This window comes from Cygnus olor, chromosome 1 (genome assembly GCF_009769625.2).
Source record: "Cygnus olor isolate bCygOlo1 chromosome 1, bCygOlo1.pri.v2, whole genome shotgun sequence".
NCBI classification, from domain to species: domain Eukaryota; kingdom Metazoa; phylum Chordata; class Aves; order Anseriformes; family Anatidae; genus Cygnus; species Cygnus olor.
In genome coordinates, this window is record NC_049169.1 from 191,399,728 (window position 1) to 191,425,403 (window position 25,676).

At 41.0% G+C, this 25,676-nt stretch overlaps 1 protein-coding gene across 3 annotated transcripts in view; it reads right to left on the reverse strand.

Annotated features, from left to right (window-relative positions):
• Positions 1–25,676, reverse strand: part of ZC3H12C (zinc finger CCCH-type containing 12C) — a 45,912-nt gene that overhangs the window by 5,954 nt on the left and 14,282 nt on the right. For 2 of the 3 annotated variants that reach the window (XM_040544085.1, XM_040544087.1), the window contains exons 2-5: positions 17,905–18,671; positions 5,184–5,323; positions 1,868–2,102; positions 732–838 (exon numbers count right to left, since the gene is read on the reverse strand). In XM_040544085.1, the coding sequence (XP_040400019.1) occupies positions 732–838; positions 1,868–2,102; positions 5,184–5,323; positions 17,905–18,671 (1,249 nt within the window). Of the gene's footprint in view, positions 1–731; positions 839–1,867; positions 2,103–5,183; positions 5,324–17,904; positions 18,672–24,006; positions 24,155–25,372; positions 25,471–25,676 lie in introns of all 3 variants that reach the window. The other variant, XM_040544086.1, reaches the window with a different exon arrangement.

Consider the following 25,676-nt stretch of genomic DNA (forward strand, 5'->3'; position numbering starts at 1 on the left):
GTCCCTGCCCATGGCAGGGGGTTGGAATTTGATGATCTTTAAGGTCCCTTCCAACCCAAACCTTTCTGTGTTTCTAAAAGGATCGTGCAAATGGTTTTGTGTGACGTGGTGAGATCTAGGATCTCCTTTCTTGTATTGTCAGTAAAAGAGGCAGTGGTAATGTGCTGCAGCAACTGCTCTAGGAACACAGACCAACACCACCAGCCACATTTTGAGCTGAACATGATGCCATCTGCGTGTATGCACACACTTGCTGTATTGCGCTAAGGAGACATACAAGTGGGAAACTTAACATGAAAATCATAGAGTCATAAGAGCAGCAAACGTTCAGCTCAGTCAAGATGCTGGTGTGCCTGTAAGGAAGGCGAGTAGCTAAACGTCAGGCAGCTCAATCCGTTTTCTGGCAGAAAAAATAGATGTGCTATGGACAAAGCACATTATAAAATGGCTTTCTGGAGCCTGAAGAATTTAGGTGATGTTTTGGATCTCTTCCTACCAATGATTAATGAAGTTGCTCCTTTAGTTCAACTGGTACACAGAAATGTTCTTTAGCTAGCACATGTAAAAAAATCACTAACTCCAGTGCTCAGCTTTTCAAACATTCTCAGGCTAAGACAATAATGTAAGAACCTCTGTTTAAGAGTTTTATTTTTGGCAGCATTAAAATAAAGCAGGAGTTCAGTCCCCAGTCCCAGCAGTACAGAAAGCACTTGAACAGAAAAACAAATTACCATATGGACAAGGTTGCTTCTTATGTTCTGGCACAATAGGCTTCTTCCTAAGAAAATTGTCCAGACTTGGGCCATGGCGGCCAAGAGGATCATCAGGAGGCATAAATCTGTAAGGCAACAAAAAAGTATTATGGAAGCAAATGCCTTTTCGTATTCCTCCTGCAATGATCAAGAACCTCACGACTGTGTCCCACACCGTAAGCTGCCATGCTAACATTTTTAAGCCTGGGTACTTTCAGAGCTGCTTTGAAATCAGCTGCAGCTTTTGACATCCCTGTCCTGCAGCGATGCAAGACCACCTTTCTGCTGCGGGTGCTACCTGAGAGACCAGTCACACAAACAGTGTGGACACCCCTCGTCTGCTTCATGCACCTCTAATCTGGCCCAGCTGACTGCCCTGCAGCAGGGCAGGGCGGCACACAACCCATCCCTAAACCAGTGCAAGGGCAGCAATTTCTTAAAACAGCACGACTAGATTTGAAAAACTGTGCTGATTGTCAAAGGCTTTTTCATCATTACTGAGGCACTCAAATACAAGTGTCTGCTTGGCAGAGTACTGAGACCTTCCCACTACAAGAAGACACCAGTATTAATTGCAGGTGACACTTAGGCCAGGGGTATGAATTTACCAGAGACGGATCTAAGTAGATGGTTCAGCTAGAGACGTCCCGAAGTCCATTCCAACTTGGGTTGTTCTATGACTTTATGATTTAGGAAACTAACCATAGGTACCCAAAAATGCTGGCTCAGTACATCAAGAAAATTGAAATACTATACTGTAGCATATGTACAATATAGCATTTACATTGGCATACACCAGAAGAGGCAAATAATTTTACAATATAAAGATATAAACATATTGCCATAAAAAGGTCTGGCAAAAAAACAAACAAACAAACAAACGAACAAAAAAAAACAAGTTCAAGTACTTTTATTCAGAACACCAAATCTATGACAAACTATTCCTTCTATTTTCCTGCATCTACTTTAATGATTTGAGTGGAAGATAAATTTGTACAAGTCTTCACACTGTCGTTTCCTCATTTATTTTACTTAGTTATTTAGTTATTTTAGTTTAGTTTTAGTTATTTTTACTTTTCCTCAGTTATTTTACTTAGAAGGATAGAATGACTTACTTGTCATTAACAAATGAATACATCAGCAAGCGTTCATCTATGAACTTCTTCCATTCAGGCTTCTCATTAGCTAGATCCCTGTAGTTGTCATTAGAAACAATGATGCCATCTGACTCAAAGGCCAGCTTCACTATGAATCGGTCATCGTAGCATACCACCCTTCTCCCTTGCACTCGGCGGGACGGTGTGAACACAAGAATCTTCTCTTTTTCTAATTTACGCAAGATCTCTTGATCTACACGGAATAAGAATCAAAGGTCAAAAAAAATAAAGTAAAGAAAAAGATGTTTGTTTCACCTCTGAAGACATTAGATTTTAGGAAGAAAACCCAAGCATTTAGGACTAACCATATCTTAAAAGGCTACAGCCCTGCAGAAGATGTGTGATACTTGAAGTTACAGGCAGCAATCAACCAGCAATACTTTCAAAACCAAACCAAAGCAAATGAAAACCTTCCGTTACACAGCATTTCTCTAAGAGCAACACAGGGGACCTTGTTCACTTCGCTGTGGTTAAAAGAAACACTGCTTACCAAAACTCCTGTGAAAAACCCCTCTGCTTGAGGGAAAAAAGTCTTAAATCTTACTCAATGTCAGTGATTAGGAAGGTTACACCCAGCTACAGCCAAAGGTTTTCCGTAACTGAGCTCTGTGGTAATGATACAACTCTTCCATCCTGTTGTGGTACCCGCCAGCAAGAAATATCTTTTGCAACAACTTCAGTAGCTTAAATTAATGGAACTGCCTCATTAAAGTCTCTCCCCATCACAAGAAGGGTACTCTTAGTACCCATAAGGACTAGAAAACCTATGTCGTGTACAGACACTCAGGCTCTTCACAAATTTTAATAATATCTGCTAAAAAGACTTCTGATGTCATCTTGTAACCATATAAAAAAAGCAACAGAATTTTTACTTATTTTTTTACCGCCAGTATTGGCTCAGAACTTATCTTTCACTGAAGAGTTTTCAATGTTATGTATGAAGTCTTACCAAACCCAAAAAGGTTTCTCTTCATCCTGATGAATAAGTGTTTAACATTTGATGTAATTCCTTCTTGTCCTACACAGTCCTTCAGTCACCCCTCCAAAAGCATCCTCTCTTTCTTTTTATTGAACCCGGAGGCCCTGAGGAGCTCAGACTACCAAGGAGGTGACCTGGACTAAGACTCCGGGTGCAGCACCAGTGCACCTAGCGCTGGGGCACCCCTGCCTTCTGTTGTTTCTGCTAGCTATCACTCTCCTCAAAGCAGACAAGCTACAAAAGAAAAATAAGCAGAAAGCTAGGCAACACCTACAACTGCAGAAGACACTTGCATGCTGAATATGAGTCATGGCTTTTGATAATGGTTTAAATCTCAAATAACTCAGCTGTTTTGTAGCACAAGAAATTCGACAGGGAACATGTTCCATCCAGAAAAAAAAAAGACTCCAATACAGCACTAATATTACAAATATGCAATATATTTCATGCAAGCATTTATCTGCTTACTAGAAAAAACACAAGATTAGAAATGATTTTCTAAGGAGCCTTTCTGTAGGCATTTTTCTCCCTGTGTGGTAGATGATGGGTGAGAGTCTGAAGGAAAGTGATTTTTCCCCATTAAGAACAAAAAATGTGCCAAGTCTAGATGAATGGCAGGTAGTAATAAGAAAAATGCAGTCATTACATAGTCCCAGAAGTTTCTTATAAATATGGACAGTCTAGAACCATTAGTTAGTCATTTGAGACTTTTTCAAAATTCCAGATAGCCACATATTTCAGATACGTCTCTCCAGAAATGGAGTGTCAGCACAATGTATTCACAAGACTGTTGGCCAACAGGCTCCCTGCATCCTGATAAAACTTTTGTTTTACAGAAGACACAATAAACTGCTTTGGTTTTCCTCCCATTTTCAGGGTCCATGATGACACGCAGGAAATTAGTTTTTCATGGCAGACAACTGGTCAACTCTAAGACCTCCTACTTGCTTGAAACTCCTTTCAGGGCTTCTAGGCCTAGCCACAGCTCCAGCAGATGTTATATTTCAATTCTAAATAGTCAACTCTTTATTACTTAGCCAATGCTCTTCTCATACCTCAAACACTAGTACAGTGAAACAACTCGATCAAGACCAGCTCTTATGAAAGGCAATATATCTTCTTTCTTGGGGTATGGTTTTCTGTATTATCTTTGCAATAGCCTATAGCAAACATTTACCTGACTACCTTCAAGAGAAAGGCTCCACACTGCCTCTGTTGAGGGGATGACAACAGCTTTCCAAATGCTTTCTTGCACTAACATTGCATGCTCTTGTAGCAATAGGGCAAATGAAATGAAGAGTTGTAAAGACCTTTCCAGCTCTTCAGAAATGCACATGCAAATCAAAACATGCTTCCATATTATTTTAGAAGTCATAGCTACTATTCTCATAAGCTTCCCTTCCTTTGCACCAGGGGAGGTTCAGGTTGGAAATGAGGAGACATTTCTTCTCAGAAAGAGCAGTCAGGCATTGGGACGGATTTCCCAGGGAGGTGGTGGAGTCACCATCCCTGGAGGTGTTTAAGGGAAGGTTGGACGTGGTGCTTAGGGACATGGTTTAGTGGGTGACATTAGTGGTAGGGGTACGGTTGGACTAGATGATCTTGGAGGTCTTTTCCAGCCTTAATGATTCTGTGATTCTATGTTTAAATTAAAAAAAAAAAAGGCAAAAAAAAAAAGCCCTAATTCTCCTCTGCTTCAACTTTAGGGCAGAAGTGGGACAACTCTCCATACTCCATACAGAACAAAGAAGCTGGATAAAGAAGTAAATGCTTCTACAGCTTTTTTTTTGTTTTGTTTTTTTTAATAAGCACATTTAAAACAGACATTTTCAAAAGCTTTCTCACTTGTTAATAGTAACGTTCAAAAGGAGAACTGTTCCCTTTCTGCCAGGATCATTCCTCATTCCCGGCGCAGGGCAGAGTGACTCACCGCAGGTGACTGGCAGACAGGCCAGGCTGGCAGACTGCTCACCACAAGAACCATCACTTGGTGAATCACTGCCTTCAAACCTTTGCTGCCAATGCTACATGGTTGGAACAGGTTTAAAAAATGGCAGTAATGTTCTTGAAGAAGTAAGTAGCAATATTAAGGGAAAATTTATAAGGCGAGCAGAAAAGGAGGACTTGGTGATAACATTTCTTTGCCTTTTTCCTTCCTGAAGATTGCAATGAAGTTGCTACACCAAAGGTACTTTCTATTATAGTCTTTCATTTTTTATGATCTGTTCATTTGTGCAGTAGCATTCACATTGTACAAAGCATCAAACAAACCAGTAAAGGCAGAACAGAGCTTACCTGTGATGAGAGCATCAGGTCTTGACTGTTCTTTCCTCCATGCTGGCACAAACACTGTAACATCCTTATGGCCTCTTTCCAAAAACCAGTCTACTGCCAATTTGATTCCTCGACAAGAAAATACTTCTTTATTCCCGTGGCTGAAACACACATTAAAATTCCTTGTTATATGACTTCGCTTTTCTGTTCGCTTTTCTGTGAGCGCACAAGGAACACAGTGAAACACAAATCTCCCCATCCAGGATCATGTTGTTCACTTGTTTCAGGGTTTCTAAAGGCAACTGGGGGTCAGTCTGAGCCTTGCCCAAATGCTGCTATCACTTGCAAAATGATATGGCAGAGGGACAACGAATCTGCTGAGTATCTTTAATATCTCTGAACAGATTAGACAAATAGGAAAAATACAAGCACAGAGCGTTAAAAATCCTCACAGCCCAACCGAAAATCTGGTGTATAACCCCCACAGAGACTTGGTAAGGGAAGGCTGAAATACACCATGAAAGAGTGCAACTTTTTGAGGAAACGCTGGCAATGAACACCAAGCCCCTGTGTGCACGGGGCCTGAAGGGCCAGCAGGGTCCCAGCACAGGAGCTCAGCGAGCTCCCATCTGAGCAGAGGAAGACTCCTAACCCCAGCGGGAGGCAGGAGCTCTGCACGACAGATTAGGGCAAACTGGAGACTGAAGTCAACAAAAGAAAACTAAGAATTTGCTTAGTACTGCACTTAGGAAGGTAAATTAATTGTGCATTAAAAAAAAACACGGAGAGACACAAGTTCAGCAGAATACGATCAGACACAAGCAAAACAAAAGATGTGCGTCCATTGTGCAATAACCGTCTGAGGTAAGGCAAGGGATGCAATTATTTCATTTGCTAAAGGCAGATGAGTCCTCAGCTGACTTCCACATCCAATTTCAGGCACTGCATATTATGAAAGATAGAGAGAAACTGGAGAGGATCCAAAAGAAACCAAAACGAAACCTATGGGGAAAGGTTGGAAGAACTTCATGTAGTTACTCTGGGAAAAAAAATGTCTTAATACATTGGATGTAACTGGAATGTAAGACAGCAACCAACCACTGGGCCTCCATGGAAAGGTTCTAGTCCCGGGGAGGCTGCAGGGGTGGCCTCTGTGAGGAGAGGTCAGAGGCTCCCCATGCTGGATACGGCTGATTCCAGCTTGCTGCCCAACAGGCCTGTCAGAGAAGCTGGTGGTACCTCTGTGAAAATACACTTAAGAAAGGGCAAAAGCACGGCACAGTCAGAGGAGAAGGTAATGAGGGACCCCCAAGGCCAGAGGAGGAGGAGGTGCTCTGTGGGAGAGCAGGTACCTCCCTCAGAGGGACTGTGGCCAGGGATGGGGCCATGCTGGAGCAGGCACAGCCCCGGAGGGACTGCGGCCTGGGAAGGGCCTGTGCTAGAGTGCAGGAAGAAAAGCATGAAAAGGAAGGAGCAGCACAGACAGATGTGTCCTGAGTCCAACCCCCTACACCACTCATGGCCTCATGGAAGGGACTGAATGTAACCTGGGGAGGAGAGGTGCCTGCAGTGAGCGTGGGGATAAGGCAGCAGTGAGGAGAGGTGGCTGAAGTGAAGTGAGTGTGGAAAAGGGAAAAGAGAGACATTTTCCCTCATGTATTTTAATGTTTGTCTTTTTTGTTTTCCATTATCTAAATAAGTAATTAGATAATTATTAACTGCTTATAAACTAAAATAAATTCCCCAAGTTGAGACTTTTTTGTCTGCATCAATACTTAGTGAGTCATTTCCCTGTCATTATTCTGAGTTTTCTTGCTGGTGTTCCTCCTGTTTTCTCCCCTGTCCTGCTGTGGGGTGGTGGTGAGCAAGCAGCTGGCTGGGTGCTTGGCTGCCAGCTGGGGCCAGCCCATCCTGGTCCCACTGGGTAGGGACAGAAAAGTCACTATAATGTGTGTATGGAACAGCTAAGCAATGCACTAGAAAAATCTTTCTAATCAATTAACGGGACAATCTGCTGATGGGTGTTTTGAGATCTCCCTATGGGACACGTTTAAGAACAAGCCAGATGGCTCCTCTGGGACTGGTCCAAGCTTTGTCCCCACACAAACAAGAAGGCTGGCAATTTTTCTAAGGTCTTTCCCAACCCCACAGGTCTATGTAGCAGAAGAGACACGCGGGCACAACAGCAAGCCGCTAGCTTTTGCCTGACAGGCTTGTTGCATACACTGCATCACCTGCTTTTCCAGAAAGGTAGGAGACAATTCATTCACCGAGGAGTGGTTTGTGACAGGGACAATATGATGACACACCTAAAAGTTCTTCCTACTTTCAAGTTGCTAAGTAAATATAAACACGAGAAAAATTAAGAAACTTTTTTTTTTTTCGGTACAGCCATTCTAAAGTATCCTTTCTAAACCACAGCACTGCCCTATGTTCCTTGATTGAGGAAACTTGAGTAACTGCACACTGGATGAAGCGCTACAGGAATAGTGAGGAAAAAAATTAGAAACTGTGTTCAGATTCCAGAAGCCTGCACAGGATGTGGCCTACACCTTCATATGTGTCCAGGGGCTGAGAGATGTTGAATCGTGGCTAACACCTCTCACAAAGAACCATCCTCAGCAGAGGCTGTGTTGAAGGTCACAGGCCCCACAAAAGAAGAACAAAAAAAAATTAGAAAAAAAGAAGACTACCACATTTCTGTTTTAAGGAAGTACTTGCATTATTTCCTCTCCAATGATACTGGAAACAGGACCTGGGAATGTAAATCAAGATATTGCAATTGCTGCAGACTGCAACAATCAAAGTTTGCGGGTTTTAGCTGGCACAAGGAACTCTCTAAGGATTGCTTAAGTCCATCTCCTTGCCTACAAGGCTATACTAGGAAGACTGTAGGGCACAAGAGATTTATGTACCTTCACAGCCTGTTTAGCTATGGGTAGAGACCTCTGCAATAGTACATTCCTTGTTTTGTACATTACTGTAATGTAATACACTATTACATTGTAATAACAAAATAATAAACTACATACAATATTTTTTCTAGGCATCACTTTATATCATACAATTATTCTTGCATTTGTTTAGCTGAAAGAGCACTATGTATTTTGTAACTTCGCAGGAATGGGAAGCCAAACCATGCACAGATGCATCACATTTAAAATGCACACATATGCACAGAAAAAAAATGGCCAAGAGTATTTCCAGCTATGGCAAATGTAATTACACTCCCCTGTGATAACACACATGCAGGACTCCTGGGTGTGTTCAGGGGGCAGGCCAAGCACCACGTTTTTATTTTTGCTGAGTGATGCAGGGTTTCTTCCCTGCATGCATCAGTCAGCCTCCCTTGTGGAGTCTGATACAAGAAGTTCCTGCTCATGCTATCAGCAGATCGTGTACAACCATGCACATATTGCAATCCATTTTAAAACAGTCAGGAAGGGTTTCTTCCAGCTACTAAATTCCAGTGAAATCACCGTGCTGATATTACTCCAAACAATCTCCATGGTTTCAACTGGATAAAACCACTTTTCACTCCTTACGGTGAACCAGCGTTTTGTTAGAGAACGGTTTAGTAACAGCATGAACAGTATGTTTCTCCCCATAAATCGGATAAATCACTTCTGGAACAAAATCCTGGCCTCTCTGAAAGAAATGAAAATTCTTTCCTGCTGCTCTCCGCTGGGTTGGAATTCAAGCCACACTGTTCAAGGCAGAGCAAGGATCAGGCAGTTCAGAAGCTCCTCAGCTTTCTCTTTCCTAACACAGACCATTGAAATATTCTCAAACAGAGCATAAATTTGAAATATACTTAAACTCTACATAACAGAAATGGGAAATATATTACAATACATACAAGCTTTTCAGCATTGCTGAGCAAGTGGATTTACAGCTCACATAAGTCTTCATATTTTTTTGCTTCTCTTCAAAGGCATGCCTAAGCTAGTATCTGAACTGATAAAAATTCCAAAAAAAAATTGAATTATTAGTGAAAAAGGCTGAAAAATGTGATTAAAATTTGTTCTTTTTTTCTGTTTTGTGGTTATGCAGATTTGACACTCTCCTTTTTGTGATCTTTGTGCTTCATCAGCTTTATGATATATCATGATGAAAAGACTGAAGTCATGCTTCTTCCTCTTTCTTCTTTCTGATTATTTGTAAAGAGAAGAAATATTTGTATTTCTTTGTCAAGAAGCTTTTTTTTTTTTAAAAAAAAGAAAACTCTTCCAAATATTGCAAGTATTTGGAAGCTCTGGGCAGTCAGGATAACAGCAATAGCAAATTAGTGTATTCTGCTCTGTTTCTGTTTGCCGACTGTATTTAAACTACTGCTCCAAGTTAAAGGAAAATAAAGAATATTCCTTAAGAAGTATCTATTACTCTTTCATACCATGCATGAATGATTTCTTTTTGTTACTACCTTCATGTTTGGCCTGTCGATAGATGTAGTTTTATTTTTAAAAGAAAAAAAATAAAAAGCTAGTAGTACTACACCGAACACTTCCTGAGCAAAAACAGTCAAGCATTTTCTAGGCTGACAGAGTTAGTAGAAAAGTGGTAAAATATCTGATGAGAGCATTTTCATTTTCTCGGTTACCTTCCTAGCCCCTAGATTAGATTTTCAAGCTATTAAGTCATTGAAAGGAGTTATGGTATACTCCTAAAACACTGACTACTAACAACAGTTGCAAGGCTTCTGCCATGCTGTAATCCAATATTCAACCCAAAATTTGGCTCAGATTTTGAAAGCTGCAGAATACATACTAATGACATTAGAGCTGAAAGCTGTAATAAGGTCTGTAGCAATTCATATACAGGCTTTTATCTAAGTGAATTCTGTACACAACAAATACTTCACAGATAAACGTATATTTATTAAAAAACAAGAACAACAAAACTAAAATGTTGATCAGTCTAGTACATTTAGAGGCGATTTTCTTAAATTTAAAGGATTTTCTTCCTTCATTTCATAGGGGGGAAGCAGTCCACAAGAGAGATAAGAATTTCCACCCTGGATGAGTGACTCATTAGCCTGGCAGGCTGGTTTTATCACTAACATCATCCCTCCTCGCCCTCCCTTTTATTATTATTATTATTATTTTAAATTTCGTTATAAAGCTCCACCAATTTCCTGACGAGGGTAATAATTTGTTCCAAAGCATTTCTCAGTAACCAGAGCCTTCCATCCTGCTTCTTATCTGCATTTTGGTGCAGATGTGAAGTGGATCAAACAGTTTACAATTTTTTTTTTCCCCATTAGTCCAAATGACTCCAACGCTTTGAGGTCTTTGAGGGAAAATGGCCTTGTATCAAAAGCCTGTATGAAAACACCACTTCAGCTGCAGGACTTCCAGCGCTGGGGCACTCTCAGGAGCACGGCAAGTGCTGGCACCGGCCAGACACACATGCGGGTGCGTGACCGAGCCAGAGTCACACACTCAGCAGTCAGAGTTCAAAACAGACAAAGAGAAGTTACACTCAGAGCTGCCAGTAACAGGCTCCCATCCACATGATCGTTACTTGTTGGAAAAATATTTTTATCTATTGCTTAAAGTGCCTTCCCAAAATAATTTAAGAAACAAGTCAGATCATGGAGAAAAGGCTGCTTTAGCGCCATGTTAGTGCCAGTGCCACTGAGGGATGAATGTCTCAACCAGTGTTCTTGTGGCTACTGAGCTCAGCAGCAGACAGTCTGAGAAGAGGCTAATGCAGCTGAATTGTTGGTTAATTATCACAATACATAAGCAATTTAATTGCTAGATGGAAACTACATCTGACATAGAGGAGACAAAACCAATCATCCTTTGGTTGACACTGCACGAAGATTTGCAGCTGTGGAAAAACTACGTAGTCTGGGTATCAGCAAACCTTTTACTACGGCCAAATGACCTGTGTCGTGATTAACACACGTGGGGAGGACTCAGATACCTAAACAGAGATGTCCAGCGCTGGCTGAGGCACCTTTGGGTATCTCCTGCACATCCCCCAGCTGAATGCCCCTCCTGAACAGCACTGGTGTTGTCATACCTGCCAGGTGTGGACATGTATTTCTGATACCACCGAGCGCCTAGACCATCCAGCTGGAGGCAAGGCTGGGCAGGAAAGCTGTAAGAAAACTGTAAAAATTCTGCCTTTCTTAAGTGGGAGCGCATTTAACTAAAAAACAAAACGTCAGCATCCTCCTCTCCCAAATAAAAGTTAGGTATGCAATGGACATCTCAGGTGGCACTGTCCTTGTGCAAGGATGTACCACCAATACGGCTGGGGTTTTCCAAACGGGGAAGCTGAAGTTCAATGCCTACATCATCTTGGAATACTAAGGGCGAAGGTTTCAGAAAAATCTACTTACTCAGAATAAGATTCATTGATTTCAACCAGCAAACCCACATCACACATGATCAAAACTTCAGTTCTTTCTCCTATGTAATTCTGAAAGTGGTTGAATAAAAATTCTAATGCAGCCATTACATGCTTACCATTCTTGTCTTCACGTTGCTTTCACCATAAGCACAGCAACAAGGTTCAGACTTTGTTTATACGTTTTCAGCACAAAGTTTTATGTACATTTACGTAAAACCTGTAATTCATTGTCCCTGTCAGTAAAAAAAAGTGAAGGCACCCACAGTTGCCTTGTAAAGGTAACAAATATGGGACAGAAGCACATAAATAACAGTGAAAGTTTTGCAATTGTCTTTGTAACTAACAACACTGTTTCTTACTCTGTACTCTTGCTGGCAAAAGGCTGACTTTGATTCTAGCAAAGAAAAGCATCGCAGCAGTAACTAATTTCAGGCAATTTTCAGAGTCCCAACCTTATCCTTGAAAAGGACAAGCAAAGGAAAAGGACTGTGTCAAATAAGCCACAGCCTATTTTCTCTCTTCAGAAGGAACTCTCTGAACCTCTGCAGTAAAGCCTCAAAAAGAAGGGGCAAAACCCCCTCAAATCCTTGTCTCTGCTGCCTCGTGGAGAAACAGGACCTTCTCCCCCCCACTCCAGACAAAGCAGCCTGGGATGCACAAAAAGCGGGTCCAGGACAGACAACAGACACAGGGGTGAAGAGATGATGATCGGCAGTTGCTAGATAGGCAAAGATTACCTTCTTTTGTCTACCTCTGTTAAGTAAATGGAAAATTTAGGTTAGCTTAAAGGTTCAAATGGGGATACAGGACTACTGTGTACTGAAAGGTGTTATCTGTATAGCATCTGCTGCGCAGTTTGCACTAAATAAGGTGCTGAGTGAATTTCTATATAGTGGACAAATGCTTTTCTTACTCTTGTGGACTAAGGCTCTGAATTACAATTTTGCATTACAATGAATACAATCTAGAACACTGTTCTGCAGCACAGTTACATCTACACAACTCTGCAATGCCAGTGTACTTCACTGCATAAGTACGGTATGAGTGAATCCCAGGTTTCTACCCCGCAGTCCAGCTTCACTCTCAGTTGTAGTAAATGTACAGCAAGTGCTCTACACCTGCTCTAAGGGATTATCCAGTCTTCTCTTCAGATCTAATTTTAAATTAGGTACACGCACACACAAGCCAGTCTCATCTGTAGGATTGGTTTAAGAAAAGAGTGTATGTACATGTGTTGAAAGAGGGGGGAATGTTGCTTTGTTTTCACACTTTAACCAATTCATATTCTTTAGCCAATATTGGAGCATTAAAATATGAAATACACAAGATGCATCTGATCAACTGTTCCCAGTTTAAGGCACAAATGACAAGCAATGCCACCTCAAAGTATAAGAAAGATTTTCCAAGCATTAGTGAATGTCAGGAAGCCCACTACAGTAAGAGAGGTTTAGCAAGCTTGCTAGAGCAGCTCGTCTGGAACAGCAGCCACCAGACTAGACCGGCACCTAAACCAGCCAGAGTGAGTTATTCTGGCCCAAGCCTGGATCTATGCTGCCCTTTATCCTCAAGGGACTCACAAATCTACCCACCATCACTTGGCTTTACGCAACCAGCTACACAAATACGAACATCCAGCCACATAATCAGACAAGTCCTTCCTCCTTTGTTTCGGACCTAGCTGTTCGCCCAACCACCAAGACATCTGGTTTCATTTACAGGTCTAATGGAAAAAATAACCCTAATTTAGAAGAAAAAAAGTCAGAAATGAAGCTGAATCAACGCAGCTTGCAGCTGTGCTGTCACTAGATAAGATGCAGGGAAGGAAGCATCACTTTCAGGGTCACCTCTCAGTGCCAGGAAGTCACCCTGTGTCCCTCCCTGGATGTGCTGTGAAACCACATCCCTAGACACGAAATGGAGACAGGGCAGCACGAAGTCTCTGATGCTTCCAGAAGAGGACAGCTGTCTCGCCTCACTTGTATTATTGGGCATTGCTCACCTCAACCTTCACCAGAATACCTCCCTTCCTCCCCCATACACCAAATTGATCCCTTAAAGGAAAACAAGCAGTTCTTATTTAGAGTAATTATAATAGTAAATCAGTATGTACATGTCTTATGACAACAGAGGGATAAGAAGTCTAATAAGTCTATCCATTCCTGTGAGAACATAAAAGAAAACTTCCAAGACTAGCTATGGTCTTGCTTTTCCTGTTAGCAGCTCCGAAGTGGGCTAGTTGGCAACAGCTTGCAAAAGCAAAGAGGAAAGAAAAACAATAGACTGTGCCAGTTCATAGGTGTTAGGTACTCATAACAGTACCCTGGACATACAGAGATACAGAAATTTGAATAAGATGTCTGAACTGCAGGAGAACTCCTGTATCTTACATGCAAACCAACAACATTCAAAGCAGTGGGAAAAAGCTGAACTCCTTCCTTTTAAGTATTTAAAGTACTTATTTACTATTACCTATTTTCTCAAAGGGGAGAGACCCATCCTGCAGGTAAACAACTGGTTGCATGGCTAGTGTCAGCAACAGGTGCACACTTTTTTTTTTTTTTTTTTTTTTAACAAACATGGGACCCTCTTCCATAATCAAGGACCGATCTCTAGCTAAACATGGAATCCACTTGGCCAAGCAGAACGAACACATCTTTGCCAACTGGCTGAATGAAAGCAGAGCAAAAGTGTCTTTGAAGCAGAGCAAAACCCAGAAGTTTCTAGAGTGCATTGATGACAACTTCTTAGCATTGGTGACTGAGGAACCAACATGGGAACCTTGCTGGACCTCGTACTTACAGGCAAGGAAGAACTGGTCAGGGATATGAAGGTCAGGGGCAGCCTTGGCTGCAGTGACCAGAGTGGTGTTCAGGAGCCTTCAAAGAAAGAGCAATGGAAAAAGCACAATCACAACCCTGGACTTCAGAAGAGCAGACTCTACCCTGTTTAGAAGAATCCCATGGGATATGGCCCTGGAGAAAAGACGTAGGTACCTTGTCACAAGGGATGTGAAAAGGTTGAAGGTACTCAATGCTTTCTTTACTTTGGTCTTTACTGGAAAGATTTGCCTTCAGGAATCTTGGTCCAAGGAAAGTCTGGAGCAAGGAAGGCTTCTCCTTGGCAGAGGTCCAGGAACACTTCAACTGGACATTCCCAAACCACTGGGTCCTGACAGGATGCATTCAGGAGTGCTGGCTGATGACACTGTGAGGCCGTTCTTGGTAACCTCTGAAATGTCATGGTGAATGTGGATGTTCCTGAGGACTGGTACAGAAACGGGCCAACAGGAACCTCAGCAAGTTCAACACCCAGAAACGCCAATCCTGCAGCTGGGGAGGAATAACCCCAGACATCAGTACAAACTGGGGGCCACCAAGTGGAAAGCGACTCTGAAGAGAATGACTCTGGGGCTTCTGGTGTGCACTGAGCTGGCCATGAGCCAGCAATGTGCCTTTGTTGCATGAAGACCAACAGAGTCCTTGGATGCATTTAGGAAAAGCGTTGCCAGCAGGTTGAGGGAGGTGATCCTTCTTCTCTGCTCAGTCCTTGTGAGACACATCTGGTGTGCTGGGTTCAGTGCTGGGCTCCCCCATATAAGAATAGATACAGACATACTGGAGCAAGCCCAGAGAATGGCAACAAAGATAATTAAGGGACTGGAGCATCTGTCACACCAGGAGAGGCTGACAGAGCTGGGACTGGTGAACAGAAGGCTCAGGGAGATCTTATCCATATGTATAAATACCTTATAGGGAGAGAATAAAGAAGACTGAAACAGACTTCTCAGTGGTGTCCAGTGACACGATGAGAGGCAATGAGCACTAACAAAAATACAAGAAATTTTGTTGAAACATAAAAAAAAAAAAGAAAATCAACTTCCTTATACTGAGGGCATTCAAACACTGGCCCAGAGAACACGTGGAATCTCTATCCTTAAACACATTTGAAACCCAAATGGACATGGCCTAGAATTGACACTGCTCTGTGCAGGGGGACCGGACTAGAAAACCTCAAGAAGTCCCTTCCAAACTCGATGATTCTATCATATAAAGTTGGTGAAAAAGAAGTAAAGAGCTGTTAATTATGTTCTTAGATATAGACTAAATCAGTTAATATAATAGTTTTTCTATCTTAAGGCCCTGTAGCATGCATAGCATGGACTCACATTTGGCCTGTTTTATGTAGGCATCAAGGAAGTAACTGAGAATAGGAAGTCATATCCTTATTACTTAAGGTAATAGCTGAATAAACATCAGGGAAAGGTGACTGGTCTGGAGCTACTGGAATCTGTTGGGTGCAGTTAACGGGAGTAGGGCACCTTAAGTTCAGGCATCACATTTGAGCAATGCAAACTAACTAACACACAAGTGTTTTGGATTTCTGTAAAAGGCAGTTCAAATCCATTTTAGCATCAGAATAGTGTTTGTTCAACTGGACAAAACTCCTTTACAACTCAAGTTGAGCAAGACTACTAATGACTCATCAAGTAGAAAAAAATACGAATACCCCATTTGGAAAGAAGCACTACAGAATCACAGAATATCCTGAGTTGGAACGGTCCCACAAGGACCACTGAATCCAGCTCCTGGTTCCACACAGGAGCACCCAAAAATAAGACCAGACATCTGTGAGCGTTATCCAAATGGTTCTTGAACTGCAGCAAGCTCGGTGCCATGACCACTGCCCTGGGGAGCCTGTCCCAGTGCCCGACCACCCTCTGGGCGCAGAACCTTTCCCTAACACCCAGCCTGACCCTCCCCTGTCCCAGCTCCATGCCGTTCCCTCGGGTCCTGTCGCTGTCCCCAGAGAGCAGAGCTCAGCGCCTGCCCCTCCGCTCCCCTCGTGAGGGAGCTGCAGGCTGCCATGAGGCCTCCCCTCAGCCTGCTCTGCTCTGAACAAACCAAGGGACTGCAGCTGCTCCTCATACATCTTGCCTTCTAGACCCTTCACCATCTTTGTAGCCCTCCTTTGGATACTTTCTAATAGTTTTATGTCCTTCTTATATTGTGGCGCCCAAAACAGCATGCAGTACTTGAGGGTGAGGCCGCACCAGTGCAAGCAGAGTGGGACAATCCCTTCCCTCACCTGGCTGGCAGTGCCATTCTTGATGCACCCCAGAGTATGGTTGCCCCCCTGGCTACCAGGGCACACTGCAGGCTCATTCAACTTGCTGTTGACTGGAACACCCAGATCCCTCTTGTCCCCCACTCTGTACGTACAGACAGGGTTGCTCCATCCCATGCACAGAATCCGTCTCTTGCTCTTGTTAAACTTCATATTGTTGGTGATTGCCCAGTTCTCTCATTTGTCAAGATGTCTCTGCAGGGCCTCTCTACCTTCAATGGAGTCAACAGCTCCTCCCAATTTAGTACCACCATCTGCAAATTTACTCAAAACACCTTCAAGTCCTGCATCCAAGTCATTTATGAAAACATTGAAGAGAACTGGCCCTAAAATGGAGCCCTGGGAAACCCCACTAGTGACCTATAGCCTTTATCCCAGAAGAGTCTCGCATCAACTTTTATTGCTATGTTAATATAACCACATCAATTCATTAGGAGATGAAAAATGTCCTTCTAAACTGTGCTGCCAGTAATCAGATAATCCCTATGAATTACCTAATTAGTTACTAATCAATTTGTCGCTTAATCATTTACACAGCTGTAAAAACCATCTCTGAGCATCTCTCTGCCATTTCCTTCTCTGTAATCACTGAGGAAGTATGAACCTCCTGCCTCCCACCAGACAAGTTTCTTGCTGTGCACCTAGACGAGTGGGGTCAGAATGGGTGAATGCTGCAGGCAGAAGCATCACCCACAGGCATGTAAGTGAAAGTCTGAAGACGCAGTTATCTCAGGATTTAACAACAGTAAAGTCAAGCTCCAAATCTGATAACCAACACTCAGATTTTACTGATAGATCACTTTTCATATGAACCTACCCAGGAAAAGTACCCCTTACACCAGTCTCTTCTACGTCACTTACTGGTTTATAATCTTAAAGAATCTTTGCTTTGACCTCTTGTATGTAACCGAATACAGCAATTACTTGTAGCAATGGTGCCTAATAAGGATTTTTTTAAGCATATCAAAGTTAATTAACTATTAGACTGGCAGTGGGAAAGAGAGATTTGATAGCTGTGTACACAGGGAGATTGACATAATTAACCTATGGTTATTTTAACAGCAAGTACAAACCACTGAACTCTTACAGACCTCTAGCCTGATTACAAGATCGGCATACTGTGTGGTTGAGGAAGAAGCTTGCAAGAGAACCTGCACACAGTTTTAGACAATTATACAGAACATCAGTGCTTGAATTGGACAAGGCAATTCTGTTTCCATTTAAAGACAAAAGCAAAAGCTTCATGGTCACATACCTCATTGCAACATTGCTGCCATCAATAACTATTGGCCTCAGGTTGTCACCATCCTCCGGCACATCCTCCTGCAGCGGAGATTCTGACCTCTGAGACTCTATGGAAGACGCTTCACGCATTACACTAGTGTTAGCATTAGTTACAGACTGATCAGTCTCAGTTTTATTCCCAAGTTTGACAAGTTCTCCCAAAATATCGTTTATTAAAGCATCAGTACCAAGTTTATTTAGTACAAGTTGAACCTGCTCTTCAGAGTAACCCAACTTAAGTGCAAACTCCAGTTTGGTTTGATATTCTTTCACCACATCAGGGGGCTTTTTGACTTCCTTCGGTACTATCTGAGCCTCTTCTATCCTAAAGTCTTGCAAGATTTCATTTCTTTTTAGAATATGAGGCTCTAAGCAAGGAGATCGGCACAGCTGTCGGTGAGTCTTAGGCAGTAAATGCGATTCTGATGCAGAATTATTCAGTTTCTCTGAATCATTATCGGAATTTGTGCTTTCTTCAGAGTCACAACTGGAGCTTCCTGAAGTCTCTTCAGATGCCTCCTTGTCTACATCTTCTTTCCTAGAATTAACCTTATCCATCGTCGGCTTGTCCGCCATCGACCAAGGTACAATTGCATTTATTTGTGTGCCAGTGCTCCCCACATAAAGATGGCCTAAGTCATGCCCCAGGTGATCCTTCAAGCCCATGAAGCTGCTGCATGTACTTGACTCCACTTTGCTGTTTTTCTTGTATTCCTGAATATAAAGTGTTCCGTATTCCTGAAGAGAGAACAAAAACGTTGCAACTGGTTACACATCTTACTTGTTTTGTATTTTCTTCCTGCTTCCTTGGAACTGCATTTATTGTCTCCCAGAAATGAAATATGACTTTATATGATTTTTTAAACATGGAAAACTTTTTTTTGGAAAAAACAACAACAAAAATTAATAAGGAATAAAAATAGGTAAGCCGACTAACAACTGTTTTCCGAATGTATGAAATGCTTTTACTTAATCATTTCTAGACATATGAAAGAATAGGAAAGTTTATATAGTTTATGAAAATAAATAGTTTAGGAAAGAATACGAAACCAAATGCTACAAGTTCGTTTACTGTAACTCAGAACTCATCAAGACCTAAAGGTACCAGGTATTTCTTTTAACTTTAGACAATAGTGCAACAATAAAAGAAAAATGCAGCTATACAATACAAGTACTATAAAAACCTTTTAAATTAAGTAGCTTGGATTCTCTGTTGAACAGAAATTAGCATAATACTAGATTATCTGGCTTATTAGGCAAATATAAGATGCTATCATAAACAAAAGTTATTAGTAACATAAAACAAAGAAAAACTTACTGGCCCTAAAATACACTATCAGTTAAACTAAATACACTCAACCTATTTCTGAACTCTTTCATAAAGTGATAGTTAAGTGAAGAAAGACTAATTGCTCTCAGAGTACTGCATTACTAACATATATAGGATGCAGAGGCATGGATTGATCTAATGGTCAATAAAGCCAATGGAAATCCTTGCATTGATCACACCAGGCTATTCATCAAGCCAATAAGGCAACAAAATTAAATGCTAATTTCAACTCTTGGACTTGACTTGTGCAAGCCTTTTCCTGGATCAAACTAAATATATAGGAAGAAGTCACATAGGAAGAACAGAAAAAGAAAAGTTGCAGTTTTCCGGACTTTGTACACTTGCTGCACCAGTTTTTCTGGAGAACTTTTGTATAATGGCAGTTATACAGAAGTTAGCTACCCATTTCATCACAAAGATTACTTCCACAACCTATACTTCTAAAGACAGCTTGCTACCTCTTTCCCATATTTTGTTCTTTTAGATGGGATTTTTTACTAACTGCTTCAATTAAAAAAGTAAAAGACTTCTCATAAATGACAATGGTCGATATGAAGCAATTGTACTGCAAGGTTACGATAAAATAATAATAAAAAACACCAAGGGAAGACTATGAAACAAAGAGTTCTTTCACACTTCCATCTTACAAGGCAGAATATAAGAGTAAGATGTAGATCCAAGGGATTTCACTTGAACTTGACAAATACAGTACAGACACAAACTTCATCAAAGAAGTTATACTGAGAAAAAAAACATTATGCTAAGCAGAATCCCTTGATCTACACTAATACAAGTTACAGATACGTCCCACAAAGAGCCAACATCTCTGACAGCAAGTACATTAACTCTCTCATTACCTTACAGGAGAGCATTTAAGAATAACCCAGTATTTTTAAAATACGGTGTATGTTCCTCTTCTGGGGATAAGGATCTGGGTGCACATGAGCAATTCATCCAGGCTGGTCTTAAGACTTAAGGGAATCAAGCAAGAAAACTGGCCCCTGATTTAATAACAGAGCATCCCATAGGCACTTAATGCTAAGATATCATCGCTATGGTGGAGATTTTATCAAGTGAATAAAAAAAAGTTTACCTGGGAGTTTTTAGTTAAAATAAATAAATAAAAATCATCAGAAGCATTTTTGTATCCAGTGCCATAATCCAGTTATGGATTATCAGGACTGACCACTAAAAATATTCTACTTTGAAGTTTTATTTTGATCTGACTATTAGAAGAGAGTAAGGCCATAACATTCTCCCAAACAGCTTATCAAGGAATATTACATTCCCTTAACTTGAAGTTTTAGGATTTCAAGCCATACCACAGATTAAACAGAACAAGAAATTAAGAGATGAACCTTTCCACCCAGTGATTTACTAACTAACGTAATGCACTTGATAGCACAGTGCTAGTAACAAATCACAGCGATATCCCAATAAAAGAATACAGTTAGAAAACCCAACGCCGTGGCCTTCATAGAACTGACCCCCCTCCCAAAAAAACAACAACAACAAAAAAACTCAAACAAGAAAAACCTATTGGAAGCAAGGCTGCTAAGCAACAAGCCCTTAGTTGCTAGGATGCACTCCTTTAACATACCATCATGAATACTAGCGCGGCAAAAGAATAATTTGGTATGAACAAAAGCCCATGAAAAAGAGTGGGACTTAAGTGCGTCTGGTTTCCCCTCTGAGAACAATGCAGCTGCCAAACCAATCTGGAAGGCCCGACATCATTGTTCCCCAGCCGCAATCTGCTCTGACTCGAGGAAGTCCAGTTAATGGGCAACACTGAAAAGTTGAGCTGGCTCATGTACCGCCGCCGCAGAATGCGCTCGGATAATGGGTCGCTGCCTAAACCCGTGTACTGTGAAATGTCATTTTAGCACTGAGCTAAGAGAGAGAGGCTGGGTTTTGTTTTTCCTTTTCTCCCCGCCTTGGAAGTGTGTGGGGGGGATGAGGTTGGATATTAACAGCATGACATAAAGAAATCTTGAAGTGCCTCGATCACTAGGAGGATTTTGTTTGCTTAGTGTTAAAATAATACTTAAGTCGTTTTCCAATTCCTTCTTCACTGAAATCTGAGTCCCTCACAGCAACTACAGTCATAACACCCTCCAGTGTGATTAAAAAACCTCATTGGCATATGAATATATCTGAAGATCAGACCTAATACGGAGCATAGTTGAGATGATTTGCACACCAACTACATACAAAAAGTCACCACAAGTTGAGCTTTGTGCATTGTTGGGAATGTATATATCCCAGCCTCACATCCATCTGCTTTAAGTCTCGTTGGCCTCTCAAGGGTAGTTAAGACAAGGCATCTACTGCAAATCCCAAACAGAAAATTTCTGAAATAGCTGTGCTTAATAAGCAGTATGTTATTCCTGGCATTTGGCCTATACCCTGCATGCAAACTGTACTTGTTTTCAGACCAATTTTTGCAACATCTGTGAACTTTGCACACTGTATTTGTGGTCAGCAGCATCTCTTAGAAATGCTGGACTTGAGAGCTCCCAAGGTGATGTCCCTTACAAGAGCCCTTGATTAGAACCATGAAAATCAGACGTCACTGTTAAATGCTGCTGGAGTTGATTATTTTATCTTGACCTGGTTAGTGAGCAGTATGCCAGAATCTATTTATTTGGAATTCAAATTCATTCAAACACTAGTGTACCTAGATATAGGACAATGAAGGTCAAAAAAAAAACAAAAAACAGAAAAGGTGGCATTTATTCAAGGAGTAACATCAGATATGAAGAACTCCTTACATTCTTTATTTATACAGAACTCTCATTATGCACATAAGGCTTTGAAGTATGCTTGCTGATACAGTGCAATATAGATAACAAAAACATCCACTATGAGTTCTGACTTGACTGAGGGCCAAACAAGCAAACAAAATCGGTCAAAAAAAATCTTGTCAAGAAAAGTCTGCAACTTTTGGTTATGCTCACAGCTGAGTAACATAACTTGCTTTTGTGTGTAAAGAAAAAAAAATTGTCCAAATTGGGCGTTACCAATTTCATTATACTTACAGCAATGCAACTTTTAAGAACAAACTACAGCCTGTTTGAAACTAAAGCATCTCATACTGGGTTCACTGATAAAGGCCCAAAATATTGTATTATTGAGTCATTTATGAAGTATAAACATAGTATGTTGGATGAGCACTGTGCTACTACATCGTAGAACTGCATTCCTTTTTCATTTCCATTTTCATCCACTATTCTCCACTAACTGTTAACAACAATCAACTCATTAATTCACAGAATATTTCTGTTTCTCAGAGGAATGTGGACAAAGAGATCATCTAATCTTTTAATGCATATTCTGAATATTATCCACTTACAATTGAACATAAGAAAAGTAGTTTAATGCAAATTTTGTTCATGGAGGAAAACAACAAGGAGCAAATGGCATGTCTTGTGGCAAAGTACCAGAAATTGTGTATTCTCAAAAGAATTCAAGAGTTTCTGAAGATACATTCTACAGTGAAATAGATCATCTTGTTTTCACACAGGAAGTTTTTTTTCTAAATCTTCTAAAAAAGAAAATGGGAAATATTGAAATCAAAGTTTGTTGAAACACTGTAATCACTTGTCACAAAGAAGTGCATAGCTGATCAGAAAAGAAAAAATGAATGTATGTTACTCAAATCGTAAAGATACTGCAACAATGCAAATAAAATAATGAATATGTAATAAATACCTACTGCTGTAGTTTCTATGTATTTAATTACCATTGTATTTCAGCGAGTGCTGTTGTCTGCATCATTCTATCCAACAAAGGAAGGATGTCCCATTGAACAGATTGGTTAATGCTCTGGGGCAACAGATGTCTACTGGAACTGCAGGAGACCAGCAACTGGTGGCCTGCCCATCTTCTGAAAACTTTCAATAGACTCATGCATATGTTCACACAATAGGGCATGTGGTAGAAATGCAAACCTCTTTTTAACCCTTTTATATGCTCTCTTTCCCTCCCAACTCATATATGAAGGTCTTTGTTTTTTTGTTTTGTTTTTTTTTTTTTTTCCTTACATGATCCTTGGAACACAGGCTCATGGAGTATATAGCGCTTGTTCTTCAGCCTAACATCTGAACTCAAAACATAAAACAAAACAGATTAGAAACTTTATAAAAATAACTATGCTAGATCTGACACACTTCTGAATAGCTTTCAAAGCACAAAAGCTTTGAATGGAACACGTTCCCACCTGAGAATATCCTAATGCTCTCACAATACAGTATCTGCACAGCTGACAATGGACCTCTTCCTATTTTCACAAATAGGAAAACTTACCCATTGTATGGTACAAAATAAAAGTTTTCTTTCTTCTTCTAAAAGCATTTTCTACCTCTCAGAAATTAAAATAAGCAATAGCCTACTTGCAAAAAGAATGTCAATACCTGTAACTCAAGGTTGAAATCTTCCCTTCTCAAGGGGCTAGAAGAAAATTTGTTCTACTGATGGCTACTGCCTACCATTTTCAGGTTCTTGGAAATGCACCGTTTCTAATGCTTTTAAAAGTTCCTTAATAGAACGCACTGAGCTAGAAGATGATTCTTTAATATACTTAGTCTTCAGATAGATTTTTTTTTTTTTTAAGAGATACCCAGAGTGTGCAAACCTCATCTGACGCATACGCTAGCTACGTTGTCAGAGCACAAACTGACCTGCCGGAACATCAGAAAGGTGAAACGTCCCATTTCTGCAGAGAGAAGCCCGTATACTTACGTTCGCTGGAAAACACACAGACATTGGTTTCTTGTAGCTGTTCCAGAAGCAACTCCTTAACACGATTTCAGCTGCAGACTTCAGGCAAGCAAGCAGAACAATGAATGGATGAACAGATGGACCCGCAATGTCTTTGCTTAACCTATTACTGAGCAGAAGAGGAGCCAATCACAACCCGCAGAGCTCACAATTAGTTGGCCAGGCAGATGCAAGGCAACCTCCCCACCCTGCATCAGGTTTGGAGGTTTCTAAGATAAGCAAGTTGATGTCATTCGCAGGGTCTGCCCCGGGCAGCATGTGTATTAACGAGGGGTATGCAGCAACAATAGGCCATACAAAAGAGACTAGCAGGCAGCTGCTGTATGAGAGCCAGAGTCATTAGGGAGCAGGCTGCCAACAAGAAACACCTGGCTTGGGCAGACTTCGGCTTCTCCCCATTGTTTCTAATTCATGAAACAAAGAAAGGAATTATTTTTGAAGTAGTAAAAGTTGTGAGCTCCTATGAAAAAAAAGAAAATCACTCCTGAGGAATATAATCTCTTCTATCACGGAAACTAAAAGGTCTTTTTTTGGAAAAATTTTGAAGAGAAATAAATCCATCAGTAGCTATGTGTGTTCCCCTTCTCTTGTTAGCAAAATTAATCATATCGGTACATTGTGCAAGGAGGTATGAAAGGAGCCCACACTAAGCACTGAAATGTATTCAGAAACCGCTTTCTGAATTTCCTGACACTTTTGTGCATCAGTCAATAAGTGTAATAAATTTGCATTTATACACAGTTATAACAGTACTTGTGGGTATATATCAGTTTCAGCAGAAGGCAAAACTGATCAAACTGAACTCACATAACATTTATACGTGCAATAATGCATATTTTTATGTAATGGCAGTGAAACATTAGGGCACTTGATAGAAAGGCAACAAGAAGCACCCTTTTGTTCTGGCACCACTCCTATTTGTTTGTAACAGAACTTCTCTCCCTGTTATTTCACAGGCCTGTTCTAGATGTCAAGATCTTCCTGCTTCTTTGCAGTGATGAAATATTTGAACAAAAGTCGGGAGCTAGGCAATAGCCAGCTTCTCTTGTTTTTATTTTGATTGAGGTAAGCCATACAGATACCCAACCCCAAACTCCAGTCCTGCTCCCTGCACTGCCCACATTTCCAATACAACAGGCCCTATAACAGCAGCAAGGTTTGATGTCTGATTAAAAAAAGCAGAGTCATATGGCCTTTCAAATAAGAAGCTACCACAGCTGGTAACTTTAGCACAGACAGCTCAGTGCAGAGAAGCACGCAGCCCTGAGGAGATTCTATGTTTGCAAATATTCACCTGAATGACTGCTAGAAAAACGAATTTACTGACCTTCAGCATCTGCATGTGGCCGAAAGCACTACTGAAAGCCACAGGGTCAGCTGTTCTCCTCTGCCTGGGAAGACAGGCGACCTGCTGGGAAACTTCAGCTGTGATTTAGAAGAAGTAAAAAATGTGAATAGGTTTGTTAGACCTCTCTGGGTGATTTCCCAGAGCTTTACGTGGATATTAGTGATTCAAGACAGTAAATGAAACCACACGCCATCATGCTACTACCTGATGACTTTACCATACGTCCAGATACAAAACCGAAGATCAGGACCCCCAAGTTTAGTTCCTCTGCACTGTCTACTAA